The 19,450-nt window shown below is 39.3% G+C and overlaps 1 protein-coding gene across 1 annotated transcript; it reads right to left on the bottom strand.

Annotated features, from left to right (window-relative positions):
- Positions 1–4: 4 nt before the first annotated feature.
- LOC102219080 (AP-1 complex subunit gamma-1-like) lies at positions 5–18,435 on the bottom strand. Its single transcript, XM_005809254.3, has 22 exons — positions 18,324–18,435; positions 17,510–17,712; positions 15,792–15,916; positions 13,598–13,739; positions 12,269–12,365; positions 12,106–12,182; positions 11,935–12,030; positions 11,304–11,384; positions 10,551–10,649; positions 10,409–10,464; positions 9,809–9,922; positions 8,126–8,266; positions 7,726–7,780; positions 6,705–6,827; positions 6,469–6,558; positions 6,132–6,259; positions 5,833–5,937; positions 5,042–5,189; positions 4,286–4,448; positions 3,952–4,103; positions 3,082–3,180; positions 5–1,938 (listed from the first exon to the last, which is right to left on the bottom strand). The coding sequence occupies exons 2-22, from the start codon at positions 17,708–17,710 to the stop codon at positions 1,846–1,848; spliced, it is 2,385 nt and encodes a 794-aa protein (XP_005809311.1). The 5' UTR covers positions 17,711–17,712; positions 18,324–18,435; the 3' UTR covers positions 5–1,845.
- Between the last annotated feature and the right edge of the window lie 1,015 nt (positions 18,436–19,450).

Here is a 19,450-nt window from a genome sequence, read left to right as displayed (position 1 = left end):
TAAGTCACGCCTGAGAATTTCTTTAATTAGAAAACAAAATAGAATAATCAAAGACAATCAATATTCTCTCAGCTCTTTACAGTGGAGTCGTGTGTGTGGTCTGACGTCTAGAGTTTGCTAAAAGCAGAGATGAAAATGAGTCACCGAGCTAACGCAAACACGCTGGTCTCATCTCGACATCTTTTGTTTTTTTTTGTTTTGTAGCACTTTGTCCCCCAACAAAAGGCTGGGCGTTTCCGTGGATTTAAAACTCTCGGTTGTGCTTCGACATTTATTATCCAAAATATACATCTGGTAGGCAGCGGCGTGCCTGAGTTTCTTCTTGCTTTGCTGTACATAATCTTCATAAATAAACCTGCTTTATTTAATCATCTGTAAACAATTGATAAGATTCTAACATCCAGGAGCGGTGTTGTTTGGTATGTAAAGTCTTAACTAAATGATCTTGGCCTCAGAAGGAAATGTTTTGAAAAAAAGTGTCAGAAGGCACAGGGGAATGGTCAGGAGCTAAAACACCTGGATAATCGAAGAACTCTGAGATAAGAAAAGGCAACTCATATGGTTGTGTTTAAAATCTACCCTTCTATATCTCGCTTTTTAATAAAAATAAATAAAAATTGAAGTAGTGGTGAAAAACTCATTGGTTAGTGTTTTGCCTTGACAGTGCAAAGAGCATAAAAGCAAATATCTTGATATGGAGCAAAGATGAAAAGTTGCCATTAAAAGCCAAAAAAAAAAAACGGTGAAAATAAAAACGCTATGCAGCAGCAGTCTTTCAATAAAATGGTCGTGGCTCTTTAAGGTTTGTGAACCCTCATTAATTTTCTGTATTAATGAATCTTTAAATAAAATATTCGATTTTTTCAGAATCAGATAAGTGTCCCAGATAAATAAAACATGGATTTTAATTTATTTTTTTCCTTTGTTACTCTTTAAAACGTCTTCAGTCCTTGTTTCTTTAGAACCAGATGCAGCAAGACTGTCCCAAAGACATGATCGAAAGTATTAAATTTAAAACATGTTGTAGGCCGAGATGACCTAATCAGTATACCTAGATTAATTTGGTTTAATTCATGTCACTACTATATTGTAAAAGCAAAAACTATGTTTTGAAATAAGTTGTGCAGGAATCTAGAAATAAAAGGGTTCACAAACATTCAAATCTACAAGAGAGTATTAGGGTCACACATTTCTTTTTACATTTTAGTTCAGCAGTAAAGTCAATTTTTTGTTCAAGAACAAATCTAAAATGTTAAGAAAAAAAAGCAGAGGAAACAGGATATTAAAGGGAAAAAAAGCAAAATGTCTGAACGGCTGTCAGTACAGGTCATTTACACAAAGAGGAGCCATCACTGGACCTTGTTTACAATCTCAACATAACATCTTTTAAGAAGTGTCACCTTAAAAATATATTCAGTGGGGGTTTTTTTTATCAGCTTTTTGATCTCATTTTGTTTTTCTTTTGCTGTTAAACTATTTCGATTAGAATTTTATTCCCCAGGATTTCACCCTTTTCCTCAACATTTCAAGTTGGTTCTTTTGACTTTAATCTTGAAACAGGTAAATAAATACTTTCTCCAAGTGACCCTAACACTGGTAAAAAAAACCAGAAAAACAAACTCCCTCCTTAAACTTGTATAGTGATGATTTCAATTTACATGACCCATTTTTTTTTCTCTGATACCTGCAAATCCTTAAATGTTCACCGTTGTGATGTTTACCTGACAAGCACCGAAAAAAATATAATTTCTTCAGTGTGGCTGTGGATTCCTGTGAAATACGCATTTCTCGGGTTTGAAAACAACCTAACGGGACTCGGAGAGACGCCTCCTGATCCTGCTGCGTTCAGAGTCCCGGGAAGGAGTCCACCTGAACTGTGTCCTGAACGACCGAGCCTTGGCAGGTGTAGGACACACGGATCCTCATTTTCAGGTTTACCTGAAATGTAAGGAACAGTTCACTGAACGTTTTAGTCTTCATGTCTGATTATAGTAAAAATAAATAGATAAGAATACAACATGGTTCCCAAAGGGCTTGAGTCAATTCACGACTTCACAACCAAAACTTCTGAAGAAGTTTCCATCGGTGTTCCCCACCGCTAGGGTGCAACGTTAAAGAATCACTACATTGAATGGGAGAACCAGCTTGTGCGTTATTTCTCCACTTGCGCCTTTGGACGGGGTTTCTGCGGGTTTCACCAACTCAAATTTAAGACGTTTCTTAAGACCGTTGTGGATGGAATTTAAGGCCTGTATCGCGACAGAAACGTACAAAAGAAAATCGCAAATAAATTATAAGGGTTGGCAACAGAGGTGAGCCAATGGCTAAGACAGACATCGTACAGCTAACTGGTGATAAATATACTGCTAATATAAATACATATGTAACATATAACATATATATGTTAGCAGATAATAACTGGTAGCCTCGAGTCACAGTACACAGTGAAGCCGATTGTGAGTGACTCAAGCTTTTGCCTGTCAGAAAAGTCACATAAAAAAAAAAACTATCAATAAACGAGATTAAATAGTCTGGCTACAACTAAGTGTGAGACCTATAACCAACTTACTTTAAAAAAAGAAAGAAAGGCATTTTAAGGCCTTAATTCTATCCATCCATCCATCCATCCATCCATCCATTTTCTTACACCCTTGTCCCTAGTGGGGTCGAGAGGTGCTGGTGTCCATCTCCAGCTAACGTTCCGGGCGAGAGGTGGGGTTCACTCTGGACAGGTCTCCAGTCTGTCGCAGGGCAACACAGAGATAGACAGGACACACAACCATGCACACACACACTCACACCTAGGGAGAATTTAGAAAAACCAATTAACCTGACAGTCATGTTTTTGGACTGTGGGAGGAAGCCGGAGAACCCTGAGAGAACCCACGCATGTCTTTCTGCATGGATTTCTGCAAAATCCATGCAGAAAGACCACGGGCCGGGAATCGAACCCAGGACCTTCTTGCTGCAAGGCAACAGTGCCACTGTGCAGCCCGCCTTAATTCTAAATAAATAAATTTAAGACATTTTAATACTTGTTAAGGATGTAGGGACAGTCCTATTTGCATTTTGCAGACCCACCTTGTTGGGGTTGTTGAGGACCACCAGCTGGGTCAGTTTAGCGCCACCATGTGCAGGAAGGGAGTCTCTGCTCGGGGCCCTCATTTGTAACTGCACACTCTGGAGGACAGAAAACAAAAAAACGATGAAGCTGAAGCAGCAGCGTAGCAACACAGGTGATTTTTACTTTCATTTTCTGCCAGTAGGACTGTAGTAACAATTTTAGACGCAATAAAACGAAAGTAGCACATTTTAAATGTTGAAAATAAGACGTGTTATTGGTTGAATGTCTTTAACAGAGATAAAATAAGGGTTCCTGGTTCCAGTAGTTGGTTTCACAATGCTAAGCATAAACCAAAAATGCAATGGTTATTTTAGTGGGGGGTTTTAAATTATTATTTTAAAGTTGCATAAATGTGAATTTTCATTTCTAAACCTCACTGGACTCAGACGACCAGAGAGATTTGTTCATTGTTGTGTTAAGGCAGTATGCTAACTGCTCTGTTAGCACTCCTAATCAACAACACTACATTTGTCTGAATTTTGAACACGAACTGACCGAACGCACCAATACATCTGGTTCAATAAGACTACAGCTAACTGTCACTGTAATGTGGTGATGGAAGACATTTTATAAATGAATTTAAATGAAGTCAATCTGTTTAAAATGTCTGCACTTTAATTGACTGCTGTTTACAATGTCATTCAGCGAGTCCCTAAGTATTTCATTAACGTCATTAAAACTCTGCTGCTGTTGCTACGGCTATATTCCTCACTGTAACACTGAGTGGTGCGTTTATCACCGAACTCGACATTGTCATAAGAAATGCGGTTAGAAGGTGGCTTCACGGCGGTTAGTTCAGGGGGATAAACAGGATGTTTGTTGCAAACCTTGGGCACCGCAGCTTGCAAGGTGAAGCTGCTGATGTCTGAGTCGGTGGAGTTGGAGGCGGTGAGCGTGACCGTCAGGCCCGACTCCGACTGTCGTTCGCAGATTAGCGTCAAAGTCACACCATTTTTCTCATACACCGTCACAGTGGGAGCTGAGGCAAGCAGAAGCATAAAAAAAACTTTGAATTGATTCAAATACGTGGAGCAAACCAGCTTATGAAAAGTTAAATATACATTCTAAAAATATATATATATATATATATATATTTTTTTTTACAGCCAACAATCGTATAGTTTTTGTGTTTTCATCTCATCTGTGTCTGACAGAACTCACCTGGGACCAGAGGAGTGGGCTCGAACCCACCCAGCAGATCCAGGAGGTCTCCTCCAGCGCTGGCGGGGGCAGCAGTGAGCTGTGCTGATGCTGAGCCACCGACTGATGAGCTGGGCTGCAGAGGTTCCTGAGAACCTCCCAGCAGGTCCAAGAGGTCACACACCTGAGCAAAAACACAGAGCGGAGCACGTAGATACACAGCTGCCCTGATATTTAATGCCTCCAGGTGGAAAACAGAACTAAACCAAACAAACTGCAGATGCATTTCCACTTACGTTGAAATCGCGCAAACTGGAATTACAGAAATAAATCTTCCTAATGGAAACATGCTAATTTTGAATAAACACATTTTTCGATTGAAAGTTTTTACTCTAGAATGAGGTGGTTTTTCGGTCGTATCGAAATTGGAGTTTTTCGCAAAACCGCGATGGAAACATTTCTTCTGCATCACACCAGTTTGTATTCTATGACAGAGTATTAGAACAATGCTTGAAAGGAATAAAAATAGTAAAATTACAAGAATAAAGTAATAAAATTATAAGAATAAAGTCGTAATATTAAGAGAATATAGTCACTTTACTATGAATATTCTCATAACGTTATGCTTTTACCCTCAAAATATTTTTACTTTATTCTCACATTATTGCAATAAACAATTATTAAACTTCCTGGTGACCATCAAAATAAAAGATGCAAAAAAGTAACTATAATTAAGAGATATTTTAGGAAAGTCTGTTTTCACATGTGTTATCATACCTGTCCAGCTGGTTGTTGTGGCAGAGCCATCTCTTCCTGTTTGACCTTTCCCGGTTGGCTCTCCTTGATGGGTTCCTCGCTCAGCTCTCCATTGGTTTGGCCCAGAGAGTTTTTCTGAATCACAGGCATCCTCTCCAGCACAGCCGCCCTGTGGAAACAAGCAATAACCTCAGTCTGGAAATAGCTACAACCATCACAGTTTACAAAAGTAAAAGTGAGTGCTCTTTGCTTCATCAGAACATTCTTCAAACACAGAAGCGCGACAGAGACGGTGAACCTGGAAGGAGAAATGGTGCGTTTCTCATCCTGAGTTCACCTCTGAACTTAGAACCTGGATCCAGGAATGACTTTGAACCCAGTTTAGCCAAAAGTTCAGTTAGTCCAGACTGATTGATAAACTGACTATTGGGAGAATGGACTGATGGACGGGCAAATCGATAGATGGATAAACTAACAAATGGATGGATTGATGGACAGTCAGATAGATAGTTAAAGAACTGCTCCAATTTACAGATTCCTCGTTTTTTTTGTAGCCAATACTTAAATGTAAAAGTTCACCCCGGATGTCTGACACTTTTTGACAGTAATCAGACTTTTCTAGAATACAAAATTAGTTATCCAGACCTGGCAGATACTTTACTCAGATTTCCCTACTGCTTAAGTATCCCAAATAAAGTCTGAAATAAAATAAAAAACAGTGTCTATTTGTCATAAAAACTTGAGAACTATTGTCTTAGAACATAACACGTACAAAAGAAAGAAATATCTGATGCTGCTCCGTCTTTGCCTACCTCATGTGGTCGTACTTCTTGAAGAGTGCATTGTATTCAACCGCCCTCTGCTGGAGCTCCACGTCTATGCAGCTTCCGTAGATGCTGACGATGCTCCTGATCCGACTGCCGGCGGGGAGCGCGTTCATGAGGAGAAAGAGAAGCAGTTGGGTGTGAAACGGAGAAGTTACGCAAGGTGTTTACAGTCGGCGTTCTGCAGAAGTTCTCCAATCAACAAACTGGTCTGTAAGGGGCATTTTACACGATTCTGATCACTGCGGACCGCCAGGGACTAAAGAGGTGGGTTGTTTTTTTCTTACTCCACATTGTCTGTGATGCGTGTGCTCAGTTTCATGGTGGCGGTGAGAGCGAAGCCTCTGGTCGTTGGAGTCGACATGTGCGACTGTAAAACTATCTCTAAAGCGTCCAGGACGTCGTCCTCCGTCACCTGATGAAAACACGTGCAAAACAAAAAGAAAGGTGATAAACCTCCAAAAAAGAAGACATTTTAAATTCAGTTTTGAGCAAAATAAATGTCACTATTATTTTCCTTTTAACCCTATGGAGTTAAAAAACAACAACAATTTGTTTCTTCCCGAACACTGTGACCATCTTGCACTCTTTGGTTTATACCTAAACACAACATCAATACTTTACCTGCACAGCTTCTGTCTCCTGACACTCTCCTTTCAGCAGCAGGTCTCCATACTCTCCTATACACCAGCAAGCCACCTGGACCAGGGGTTGCTGCGAACACAAAGAAACTCCACTTGTACATCACTCGGAGATACACAGGAAAAGCAAAAAATTCTCACTTTTTTTTATTAAAAGATAAATCTGCTTCCATCCAACTCAAACCGTGCAGTGAAACCGGACCAGCCTGAGCCACAGACCTGAGAGATGTCGGTGAGCAGCGCCCGGTAGAGCTTGTGGACGGTGTAGCAGTGCAGCTCTGAGGTGTTGGTGATGAGCTGAATCAGGTTGGGCACAGTTTCATCTCTGACATCGCCCCCTGCCTGCGCGGGTGGAAATGACACACACGCAAACGCAGCTGTAGATCCTTCAGCAGTGCAACTGTTTGTGTCATCGTATGTCGTTCTTCAATATGTATAGAGAAATTCATTGAAAATGGGGGTGGCATTTAGCAAAAAGACCAACCCTTCATGTTACATAAGCAAAAAACAAAATTATTAGTCATTGACTGCAAGACATGAAATGGTTAATAAATAATTGTCAGCTAATTTAGTAATTGATTAACTGAAAAATTAAGCAACGTGTGGAACTTTGAATTTACACTTTCTTGCCAATTTTAAAAAAAAGTTTAGTTAGAAGGCATTTTAAAAAAATCTAAATTTATTTTCCTTAAATTTTGTATTAGTTTTTGTCAAATTACGACCACAAACTTCAAAAACTGTTTAATGCGTCACCCAAAAATGGAAAGAGTGTGAAACTAATCAAGACAGGGCCAGAGAGCATTAATCAGCCAAGATGCTTACAGTAACTCTGGAGGAGCTGCAGAGATCCACAGCTCAGCTGGGATAATAACTGTTAGTCAAATTAGCGTGGAGTTTTACTTCATGTCTTCTACTTCTCTACCGTACTGCCTATCCAGCTGCTGCTGATGAAAGACCACTAACCCACTAAAATATAAATGAATAAAAACACCTGCTACAAACAATCAAATTGCCACAAAGGAAACAGAAAAACACGTGAAACAATGTGGTTTGACAAGACCGAAATATAACTCAAAAAAGCAGGAATGCAAACGCTGGCAATTAAAGTCGTTGATACCTCCTGTACGAGCCTAATAATTCATCAAAGTTTGTGGTTGTAAGGCGACAAAATGTCAACACAACTCCAAGGGATATGACTTATTTAGCAAGGCTCTGTAAGTGTTTACTACAGTGAACTTACCGTGGTGAGAACATGCAGGATGGTGTCAATGTGCCAGCGTTTGGAGGGCGCATACCTGACAGAGACACACACACACACACACAGCCAACTGAGCAGTGCTCTATGGTGAGACGAGCCTGCTGAATCTGTATCTGCATTGTGTGTAAGAGAATAAGTGCTGGGCATTGTCTGTCACACAGGAATATCACTGAGTGGATGCAGAGTGGATAAGTAGAGCCTTTATTGCATCTGCCTCAGCATTAAAACTGCCCCACTCTGGGTCAAAAACACACAACACGTCCAATCTATTCACATGCATGACGGGAAGCCATCTGTGCTTGCATGCATTACGACAGTGTTAGGAATAAACTAGTCATTTATACGCGGAATAAAATCCGCCAAACATTCTTTGAGACTCTACCTTTCAGCAGCGTTAAATATGCCGCTGGCAGCATGAGCCCTGAGCTCGGGGGGGCAGGAGGAGAGGAAGATGAGCAGTTCCTTCATCATGGAGCGGATGTTGGAGGCCGACACCAAAGCCAGGGACAGCTCCAAAGCACGCCTACGTGGATGGGAGAGGAGGATCAAAGGTGCTAATTAATCCAGCTTGGCTGTGTTGACAGGCGCTCACAGTGTTCCCCGATGTAAAAAAAAAGGAACATCTTTAAATATTGATACTTAGGATTTATCTCTGCGTATGAACATTAAAAGAGATGCTTTAAAGGCTTAAATGCTAGTTTGTTTGGTACAAATGCTCTGTCTGTCTCATTAAGAATGCAGTTTTTTGTTGTTTTTTTTTTAAATGGATGCTAGATAAGTGAAGCAGCTCCCAAAGTGAGCGGCTGAAACACGAGAAATAAGAGTGCCAAAAATCACAGGTGGTGTGAAACTGTTTCACTTACTGGTAAATCTGTTGAGAGCTTGTGTATTTATTAAAAGGTAATTGTGAAAAATGTTTTTAATGGTGAGACACTACTAAAAAAAAAAAAATCAAATCTTGCTTTTGTAACCGGTTCACTGCGTTTATTCAAATGTTTTTTTTTCAAAAGCAACATATGGTACAACAGGCTTTTTTCAGGTTTGGTTAACGATTGAACCAATAAATAGACATAAAATGTTTATTATGATGATATGCAACAATTTCTACTTCAATTTAGTAGATTTAGTAGTGGTTCACCCAATCATACAGATCCAGATTGATCTTCCTCTTTGCAAACAAAGTGTAGGATGAGATTAAGTAAAACTATTATTAAGTTCTTTATAATAGTTTTTAAAAATGTTTTCTTCCATAAAAAAAAAATAAAAATATCGCAAAAACATGTTCTTACCTTTATTTCATGTAAATATGACTACTGCACATCTTTGGATAATGGCAAATCATATTATCCTGGTTTTCCTAGATTCGCACTGGTTTCCTGTATGTTTTTGCATAAATTATACAACTTTTTTTTTTCTAAGCCTGTCGCAATAAGCAATTAATCACATGATAAATTAAAATAAAATATGATTCATTTAATGATTCATATTTTTTGAAGGGCAATTTTGTTCAGAGACTTCATAATCCATTTTACTTATGGTTTTGATTGTAAAAGTCTCCAATGATTATATTGAAGACTTTATACAAGTGTCCTAAAAATTGTCAAGTTAAAAGCTAAAAAAAGAAAAACAGCATTTTTAAAACAATAATAATGATATATGGATGGGTTTGGTCCTGTTTTATCAAGAAATTAAAGTGAAAGCCAAATACATGGTTAATTAAAAACAAGAACTTTGTGTTACCAATATTTGCCATCTTAAGGGGACTTTAATTTGCCAAAGAAAATCTTGCCCTAAAAATGGTAAAAAGTGTCCATCTGCATCAACAGCTTGTGCTTGAGAAACCAGATTTGTGCAATTTAAAAAAAAAAATGCAATTAAGAAGCCACAAAAAAAAAAATCATTCTAATGGCCACAATGGGTCTGTTGGACACTTTGGACACCTCTGGTCTTCCGACTCCTGCTTGAAAACGGACTCTTTTGTACACTGGCTGTGAATTAGAGGCCTTTCATGTAGTGGCGTCTCTGTTTCAGCCCATTTCTCACTAAAGAAGTAGGTAACGATTACCGCTTGACAGATGCGTCCTGGTCCTTCAGGCAGTCTACAATGGTCCCACGGTGCCGCTGAACTGCATTGTGGTCTGTCGAAACGATCTTCTGAAGAGAGGTCATGGCAATATATCTGCAAGAAGACCAACAATGGAACATTTTTTTTGTACCGCATCATGAACAGAGATTAATAGCAGTGTCAGCACTTTTATACAGTTCAGACATTATGTTTGGGCAGATATGATCAAGTAAAGCAGGTCTAACAGGAATGAAGCATTCTCATCACTGCCGCCCTGTCAGTAGTTCGGCAGGAGCAAACTAGACGGACCCGTTTTACTACAAGGACCATGTGGAAAAGACTAACAAATCCGCAATACAAGGAAACCTCCAGGAACCTATGCAACGTGTCCACATTCACTGCTAAAATGTGCTTAAACTGAGTGAGCTCCTAGCATAAACGCTCAGAGGGAAAGTAATTATTCAGCTCAGCCTGTTGGGAGGAGATCAGTCACTTTTGAAATAAAGGAGGAAAAAAAGCCTTCACTGAGATCAGAGGAAATAGGTGGTGAGCAGAGATAACAGAGTGAAGGATTAAAACAGGAAGAAAATTAGCACTTACCGAATGTTCCTGTCATTATTCAGGAGGAATCTTCCCAGGATGTTTACAGCCAAAACCTATGGAGCAAGTGAAGTGATGAGCGTTTGATAATTACGTGAAGACTGCTGATGTAATAATGCAGTAAAAAGAGAATGTGTCTCACTCTGAGGCCGCTCTCTGACTTTATGTCTAGTACAGAGAGAACGGTTTCATAGAGCACAGCGTTGCCCACAGTCTTGGTACTGTCTGTGTTGGTCGCTACCTAGAAAACAAATTGCACATCAGTAAACTGCCATTGTCAGACAATAGACTGAATTTCAAGGTTTATGCAGGTTCCATCACCTCAAGTTTAAGACTTTTTAAGACCATTAAAAATAAAATTTAAAACATGTATTATGACAGAGCTGTACAAAGAAATGCAGGGGACCAAAACTGTGAAATCTCTGTGGGGGTTTTGGCTCTTGGCAGCAGATTTGTACTTCTCACATGGCATATGGTCCTATAGTTAGCCAGCTAGCTAGCTAGCTAGCTAGAGAGACATATGCTAGCTGCCAATGGCTTGTTTGTGTGCTAGCGAGCTAGCAAGCAAGTACTAGCAGCTAATTACCTGTAGCCTTAACCACCTTCAGTCACAGAACACAGTGAGTGAAGATGTTTGCTCTGCACACGACTAGAATACAAAATGTAAGACTTTACATTTTCTTTGATGAATTTAAGAGATTTTAAGGCCTTAATTTGATATAAATTAATATAAAATCTTTTAAGGATTCGAGGACACTCTGTATTTTGCAGAGTGTCTGGTACAGACAAGAAAGATGTCCAAAAGTCAAATTTGAACATCCATGCTTCTCTGGAACTGAGCAAAACATCTCATTATTCCAGTAACGCTGTTCGGTTGGAAAAATAAAAACAAAACCTGAGCTAGGAGGTCGTTCATGGCGTCACTTGCTGCTTCGTTGTTCCGACCGAGGATCCTCAGCAACCTTAGGATGCGTACCTGAAGAAAAAGTTGGGGGAGAAGAAGCACAAAAACAGAGGAGAAATAATACACCTGTGTAAACTTACATCAAAATATTCAGTGCCTTGCAAAAGTATTAACACCTTTTGGCAGTTTTGACATTACATCTATAAACTTTGTTGTATTTTATGGGGATTTTAAATGACAGGTCAATTAAAAGTAACGTAGGTTCTCCAAATCTCTTACCACTAAATATTTTAGAAGTCTGATGTGTAATCTGCCTGCTTTACTCTAACACCGTTAGATGCAATTTAGTGCAACCAGCTGCCACAAGAAGTCATCAAATTCCAATAAAAATACACTGAGATTTGTTGTTCCAATGTGGCAAAATGTAGAAAAGTTGAAGAGGTATGAGAAGTTTTGCAAGGCACTAGGAATTGCTCTAAGTTTAAACAAATGTTGACATAAATTTACAAAGCATAACAAAAAAAACCCAATCTGGGTTTAAGTCAATAAAATATCCAGTGATGTCAAAGTGAAGAAGTGGGCATCTATTGCGAGTTTCAAAGTCCTAAAGAGCAAGGCTGACCTGTAGGAATGGATCACTGACTCCTGCCACATCGTGGTCCGGAGAATACCCTGAAATCACCAGGCCTTTCATGATCTGAACCAGATCTGGGACTGCCTGGAGAGCACACAACACACCCACCGTTACGACGCGCACATTACCGCAGGACCATCGGATCGGGACGCCGCTTACCTTCCTGAAGCGCTCCAGTGTTTCTGGGCTGCGCTCACACAGTTCAGTAATGAGCACAACGGCTCCATGTAACACACCTGTACGTAAACGGTAAATACAAGAAGATCATGGAAGCAACATTTTGGACACAGGGACGTAAGATGTGGGATTAAAATCTACTAACCGTGGTTCTTCTCAGAGAGGAGGGAGCGAGCTGACGGGACAAAGAGCTCTCCTAGTTCATGGACTTTCCTCACAATGTGAACGGCACATAAAGCAGCCTGCAGGATACTGGTCAGTAAATCACACCATCTCATACCAAGAGTGGTTAAATTGAAACAGAGGAGCTACAAATACCTTAATTCAAAGGCAGCTATTAGCCATCATCTCCATTAACATGTAGCTAAATTAATCTGCAACGTTTCCAATCTATTGTTTACCGTTTTGCTAAAATCTAGCAATATTAGGACTATCAACTCAACAATAAATAGAGTAAAGCAGAAGTTTGTTTTCTTATTACTCAAGCGACTGAAAGAAGAAGCATTAACAACAGGAGGAAAGAGTGTCTTAGGTTTTACACACCAATTTTCCCTAAAAAAGGTGTATTGCAAAAATGTAACCCATGTTACACAAAGATCTGACAAACAGCGGATCATGTGGTAATATGGATGTTCTAAATCTGAGAGGTTTTAGTCACATTATAAATCTGGTGTTACTAGAAAACAATGGTAATTAATGGCTTAATGGTGACTAAACTTTAAAAATTATGTATCTTTATGTTATTAAAGCTAAAGTTTAATCAGTAATACTTTTATAACAAATTTATGTCAGATCATGATTTCTTGGTTAATGTCAAGTTGTCATAGCAAAGACATTTTGAATAATGTCAACTTTGTATTAAAAGTGTCATGATTTACTGAATGACACTTTATGACAACAGTCATAAATATTCATGAAGACTTACTCATGTTCATGACAGGTGTTATGTCATGTTTATGACCATGTCATGACAGTCTTATTCACAACCCGTCAAATAAAGTGTTACCAAAAACATAAATTCAAATGGACGTATAAAAATAGTGACGTTCCGATCTGTCAACTTGAATTTCTAATCAAGTTTTTTTTTTTTTAATTATCGCTACCTACTAAAAATGTCAATCTGGACATCCCTCAAATGAACAACAACGTGTTTGTTTAAAGTTTAAACAAACACGTTGTTGTTCATTTAAACTTTAAACCGATAAAACATTTCTTATTTTGTACCAAGTGAATAAACTCATTGTGGCTCCAGTCTGTGCAGAGTTTAACTTCATCTGTACCAATTCCACTTTGATTTGTGAAACTTGGAAGCAGATACTGACTGCTCATAATAACATAAAACTCCCACATACCAAAAAAATGATAATAAAATAAACCACCGACACTCTTTGGTGTTTACAGTAATACCAAAAAGAGCTTTACTAATGGATAAATGTTTAGGAACTGCACAAATTAAAAAATAAAATGTTGTAACCTTTTTCTTTATGTAAGAGTTGGAGGAGCGCAGCAGTCTGTCGATCTCTGGGGCCAGATCCCTGCACATCTCAGCTGAACCCATACAAGCCAGCGTGCACAGAGCCAGAGACTGCACGTACTGGTTGCTATGAGACAAGTCGCTGAACGAGACAAACACAGAAACATACATTGATCGCAAAGCAGATTTGTGGTTACTATCAAAGAAATAAATAAAAATAAAAATTTGGATATGTAATTTATCTGAATGACATGAAACACTTTTATGATTAGCCTTTTATTCCACGGAGGTTTGTCTCTTTGACTGAAATTATCTTTTGGCCACATGCTTCAGATTATATAAAACAACTTTTAATATCCCCCAAAATCTGAGGAAAATACATAGAAGTCCATCTAAATTACAAGCCTAATTACTAACCAATCTGAAGAGCCCAGACAACTCTTGAAGTGGTACAACCTGACAACAGGAAGTAGGAAAAAATATCTCAAAAAGTAACAACATCTAAAGAAATTCAAGACTAGATGAGAAGCAAAGTTATTGAGACCCATCAGTCTGGAAAAAGTTGCAACACGGTGTTTTCTATGACTCCAGAGAGAGCCAACTACCACAAAAAAATGTAATAAATAAAACAAAAAAAGCAGAACACTGGTTAATGTTCCCAGGTTCATGATGCAACAATAAGAAACAATAAGAAAAAACAACCAGAAAAACCCTGCAAAGGTTTGTCTCACATTTAGCAAGAACCCCCCCGCCCCAAAATATCTTCTTAATTGTTTTGGGAAAATATTCTGTAACGGTTACATCTGTATACCTCCTTACATATAATAGTCTTAATATAGAATTTAAGAGAAAAACGTCAAACATGGTGGAGGTAGCTTAGTGAGCTAGGCTGACTTTTTTTTTTAGCGTCAGGGTGGAATCAACACTTTCACTCTTGAAAATGCGTGACCGTCAGTTCATCACAAATCCCACAAGTTAATTCCGCAAAATAAAAATAAAAATGGAGGTTTGGGAGTGGTCTAGTCCAAGTCATGGCCTGATGTTAGCTCAGATACTATTGCTTGATGCCAGTGACGTGCGGTGAGGTTCATAGCTGGTGAGGCACTGACGTCATCAGAATCAGATTTGCAAATAGATGCATAGATTGACAGCAGTTTACAGGTTATGTTTCACTTCTGCATCCTTACACATACAAACTGTAGCTCACAAAATCTATCGCTGCACTTGACTTGCTTCCCGAATCGTTTAGCCTAGCTCGCTGTCACTTACTCGGCAGTTGAGGAGTGAACAAGACGAACGTCTGGGATCTTGAGCGCCCCCTGCCATGAGGCAAGAGAACTGCCTGCCTCACCTCGAACCTGTTCTCTGCCGTTTATAATCGCTCATTACACGAAACACGTTACACAAACACAGTTGGTGACAAAAAGCACTGTACATTATATACATAAGCTAAATTATTGGAAATAAGTTCACATATTAAATTTGTTTAAACCATTTTATTGACGCCGTACAGCAACATGCTCTCTCCGCTTAGCAGCCAGCGCAGAGCCAGGGGTTGCGCAATCCAAGGTGAGGCAGAGCTCGCTGCTGCCTCACCGGCATCGCTTCCAAGCATTTGAATGGGAAAATAAGAAAATTCAGCGATTTTGAACAAATAAAAATCGAAATTGGTGAAGCTACATGAAAAATAAATATTTTTTAGTACAAACCACCGGATGAATATAACAATTTAAATTACTTTATGATTATATATTTTCTTTCTTTCCATGATGGCTGGTGAGGCACTGCCTCACCTGCCTCCCCTGACCGCACGTCACTGCTTGATGCTAAACGGACCATTCTTAAATGAAAACCATTTTATCCTGGGAATAAATTTAGTTAAATGCTGATTGCCAGCTTTCACAAACACCTAATGGGAGTTCTTGTTGCCATGGGCAACACAATCAATTATTAGATTTTCATATTAAAATTAGTTTGATCATCTGAAACACTGAAGTGTAACAAAAACAGAAAAATGTAAGAAGCTTACTACCTTTTCACAGCACTATATGTGATTATGATTTTATTCTTACCAATCCCTGACATTTAGCCGTACAAAGAGGAAATACACCAACGCAAAAAGTGTTTTTCTCCCTGCATTGATATAAACGCAAATCGTATTACATACAATGCAGTTATTAAGAGTTCTCCTTACTTCTTTATAGAGTTTGTGATGAGCAGGCTCGCATCCTGCTTCTCGTCCAGGAGCATCATCGCTCCCAGGTACCCCACGCGCTTCTCGCTGTAGCGCGGGCTGGCGATCATCCGAACGCACTCCATCTACAAAGAAAAAGCAACGAGTCTGTGAAATGTGGAGCTACTTGAAATACTGACCCCTTTGCTGAAGCCCAAAGGCAAAAATATTTGCTCTTTCATCACTCTGAGCAGAGGAGACTTGGTAGTCTGAGTGGGGAAACGACAGAATCAGTGGCCTACTTACAGGAGATTTGTTGATCTTTGACAGGTTTTGCTTGAGGGAATTAAACACAATTCACATTGTTCAGATAACAGAAAGGATTAGAAAAAAGAACTAATTTCAACCAGTTAATACAGCGTCTTGGGAAAGTCTTCACACTTTGTCATGTTAGAAAATGTATTTTATGTGACAGAACAACACAAAGTCGTACAAATGTGAAGTGGACACAAAAATAAGCAGGTTTTCAGTAATAAAGCAATATCCCAATTGTGTTGCGCTAGCAGTGCATAGCTTTTACGAAAGAGCGGCAAGAAGAAAGCAGCTTTTGAAAGAAAACCATAAGATCTCAGGTGTACACCAACTCTTGCAACTTTAAGATGCAGCCGTGCTTCAACACGTCTGAGCCACGTCTCTGGTCTTCCTCGTGAGCTCTGCAGAACCCTGGAATCGATTGATTCAGGCGTGTTGCAGAAGGAATGCATCTAAAAACCTGCAGGATGGTAGCTCAGGGTTTCTGCAGGTTACACCAACTCAAATTGAAGACTTTTTAAGACCATTACGACTTAAACTTAAGCCCTCTGTCTTCACAGAAATGCACGAACTGCGTCCATCCAATTGCCGATAAATTTGCACTTACCCAAGATAGCTAGCTAGTGAACTAGCGATGGGTATGCTAGCAGTGAGTTAGCGGTAGCCCCAACCGTCCAGTCTCACGCAATATAGATGTCTGAGGGCGATTCAAATTTTGCCTGACAGAAAAGTCTCGGGAGAAAAACAAATATGTATACGTATGTGTATATATATATATGTATATATGAATCTATATGATTAAATAGTTTTGTCAACACAAATTTTAAGACCTGTGATCAACCTATCTAAGACCAACTTACTTTTTTATGATTAGAAGATATTGTAAGGCCTTAATTTAAGACTTTTTAACGATGCATAGACACCCAGGAGCCCAGAGTTGGACACCTGTACATTTAACTGAGAATTTGTGGTAAGAATGAACTTATGATGTCTACAATCTATCTTGAACCGATCTCACTGAGCGTGAGCTATTTTTCTAAATGAGTTTGTGGACAAAAACTTAAGTCTCTAGATGTGCAAAACTGGTAGAGACATTTACCAAAATAACTTCAAAGTCTTCTTGACTCAAAGTGACTAAATACGATGAGAACCTTTTATTCCACTTCAGATTTGCAAACTAAATCCCAAGAAAACACATTGAAGTTTATGCTTGTAATATGGCAACACGTGGAAGGGGCCTGGATATTCTGCTTTATCAAACATTTCTGCACACTTGCTGATCACACAAACAACACCTCTCGGTGCCTCACTTCTCTTTGGACTGGACTTTGCGAAAGTCGGCACAAAGTGAAAGCAGACACTTGATGGTTTCCCACACTCCAGCCCACGCAAACCCCATGACAGGAATTAACTAAATCTCCCCTCACCTGACCAAAGTGAGCAGGGTAGCCCAGCATGTGCACGTAGAGCAGCTTGGCCAGGTTGTGCGACCGCCCGCCGTTGTCGGTTTGTCTGAACTGGGCCCGGATGGCGGCACACTCCCTCTGGATGACCCCCCGCTCCTCACACTGGGTCCTGGCTGACCTGATGGCTCGGATCATCTCCTGCAGCGGGACTGATGGAGACATGGCTGCGGGTGTGCAAGGGTGACGTTGGGCCAAGGGAGAGAGGAAGAGAGAGAGATTAAACGGGTTATTGTTTTGTGTTCAGTTGTTCAGATCCCAGGACAAACTCTATTTTTCAGAGATCTCTCAGGTCAGTTTGTGTTTCACTTCCTGTTTCCACACGTCCAGCTGTGTGTGGGCGAATGACAGAGTTACTACAATGTACTAAATTCGATATGCATTGTAAAAACAAACAGAAATAATAATAATTTTTAAAAAAAACTCAAAGTGAAGAAGAAAAAACAAACATGGTGTGCTCACAAAAACATTTCAGCCCCCATTTAAGCTCAGAAATGTGTTATATCCGGTGACACCCTGAGTCATTCTAATAACAACTGCCATTTCTCCCCCCAGTTATGTCACTTTGACGTCAAAAACTAGAGCATGACCAATTTGGTCAAAATGTTACATATCCACACACCGCCCCAGTCGATGCTGCAGGTCAGTGAGCAGAGCCAGAGACCGGCTGGACCGAGCTAACCTGCTGCGGGATGCTGTCAGGGCTTTGAGGAGACAAACGAGAGCAAGCTAACCCACTGCGACGTTTTACGTCTGCGTGGCAAAAACGACGACCTACCTCGATAGCAATGTTTGTATTTTGAACAAAAATAAAGCGTCGTTTAACCGACCCCCTCCAACACTCGGCCGCATTCAGTTGGCTGGAAACCCAAATACCGTCTATCCATGCAGGTGACGTCAAAACAGAGACTGTAATCGCCGGACTTCCTGTTCTATCCTTCAAATTAAAATAAAAATAAAACTGTTGGAATTTTTAAATAAACTACGCTTTTCGGTACACTTTTCTATAAAATCAATGTAACTTATAATCTTTGTCGAGTTTTTGTTAGTTTTTTTCTACAGGTTTTTTAAAAAAAAAAAAAAGCTTTATTGAGCCTGTGTGGACGTCACAAAATACTTTTTATTTTACTCATTCCCTTCTTTTTCACCTAATTTCTCCTACAATGGAGGATTTTGTACTTTGTAGGGTTGTAGCAATGCAATTTTACCGAACTTGTATTTTATTTTATTTTTCCAGAAAAACAAGGCAACAATCAAACTGGTGGAATAGGTGTGTGAAAAGGCTTGGGGCAGACTGGAATGGTCAGATATTATTATCAATTTATAATGAGCCTAACCCTACCAATTAGCTCCACAAAACATGCACATGCAATACAGCTGGTATCATCTCTATCAGTATAAAATGCAGTAAAAGTCTCCTTTGTACCTGTTGCTATTGTTATGCTTAATGACATAAAACTATAAGGTTTTCTCAAACCTTTTTTTATGCTAACTGATCAAACTAGAACAATCCCACTTTTTCTCATTGTTTTATATTATGTATATTGTTTAATATGTTCTCCTATAGCAACATGCTGAAAATATAGGAAAAATAAATTTACCATAGGCCACTGACCATCATTCCAGACAACATAAGATAGAAGAAGTAGGAAAAAAAAAACAACAACAAACTCTTCAGCTGCCAGAAAGAGAAAAAAATGTTCAAGTTGGTTTAAGGAGGATGAGTTCAGACTATTGGTATATTAAATGAAACATGTGTTCATTCAAGTGGTAGGTATTCACAGAAACCACGCACATTCAAACAGGAATATAAACAGGTGGGAACAAGTAAAAGTTTAGCCATTTAAAAACAAAAACAAAACAACTATCATCATTACTGTTTGAGTCGCCACTAACCTTTTTTGA

The sequence above is a fragment of the Xiphophorus maculatus genome, chromosome 6, assembly GCF_002775205.1.
Source record: "Xiphophorus maculatus strain JP 163 A chromosome 6, X_maculatus-5.0-male, whole genome shotgun sequence".
Lineage (NCBI taxonomy): Eukaryota > Metazoa > Chordata > Actinopteri > Cyprinodontiformes > Poeciliidae > Xiphophorus > Xiphophorus maculatus.
The sequence above is the reverse complement of the archived record's forward strand: the minus strand, read 5'-3'. Positions and strand labels throughout refer to the sequence as shown.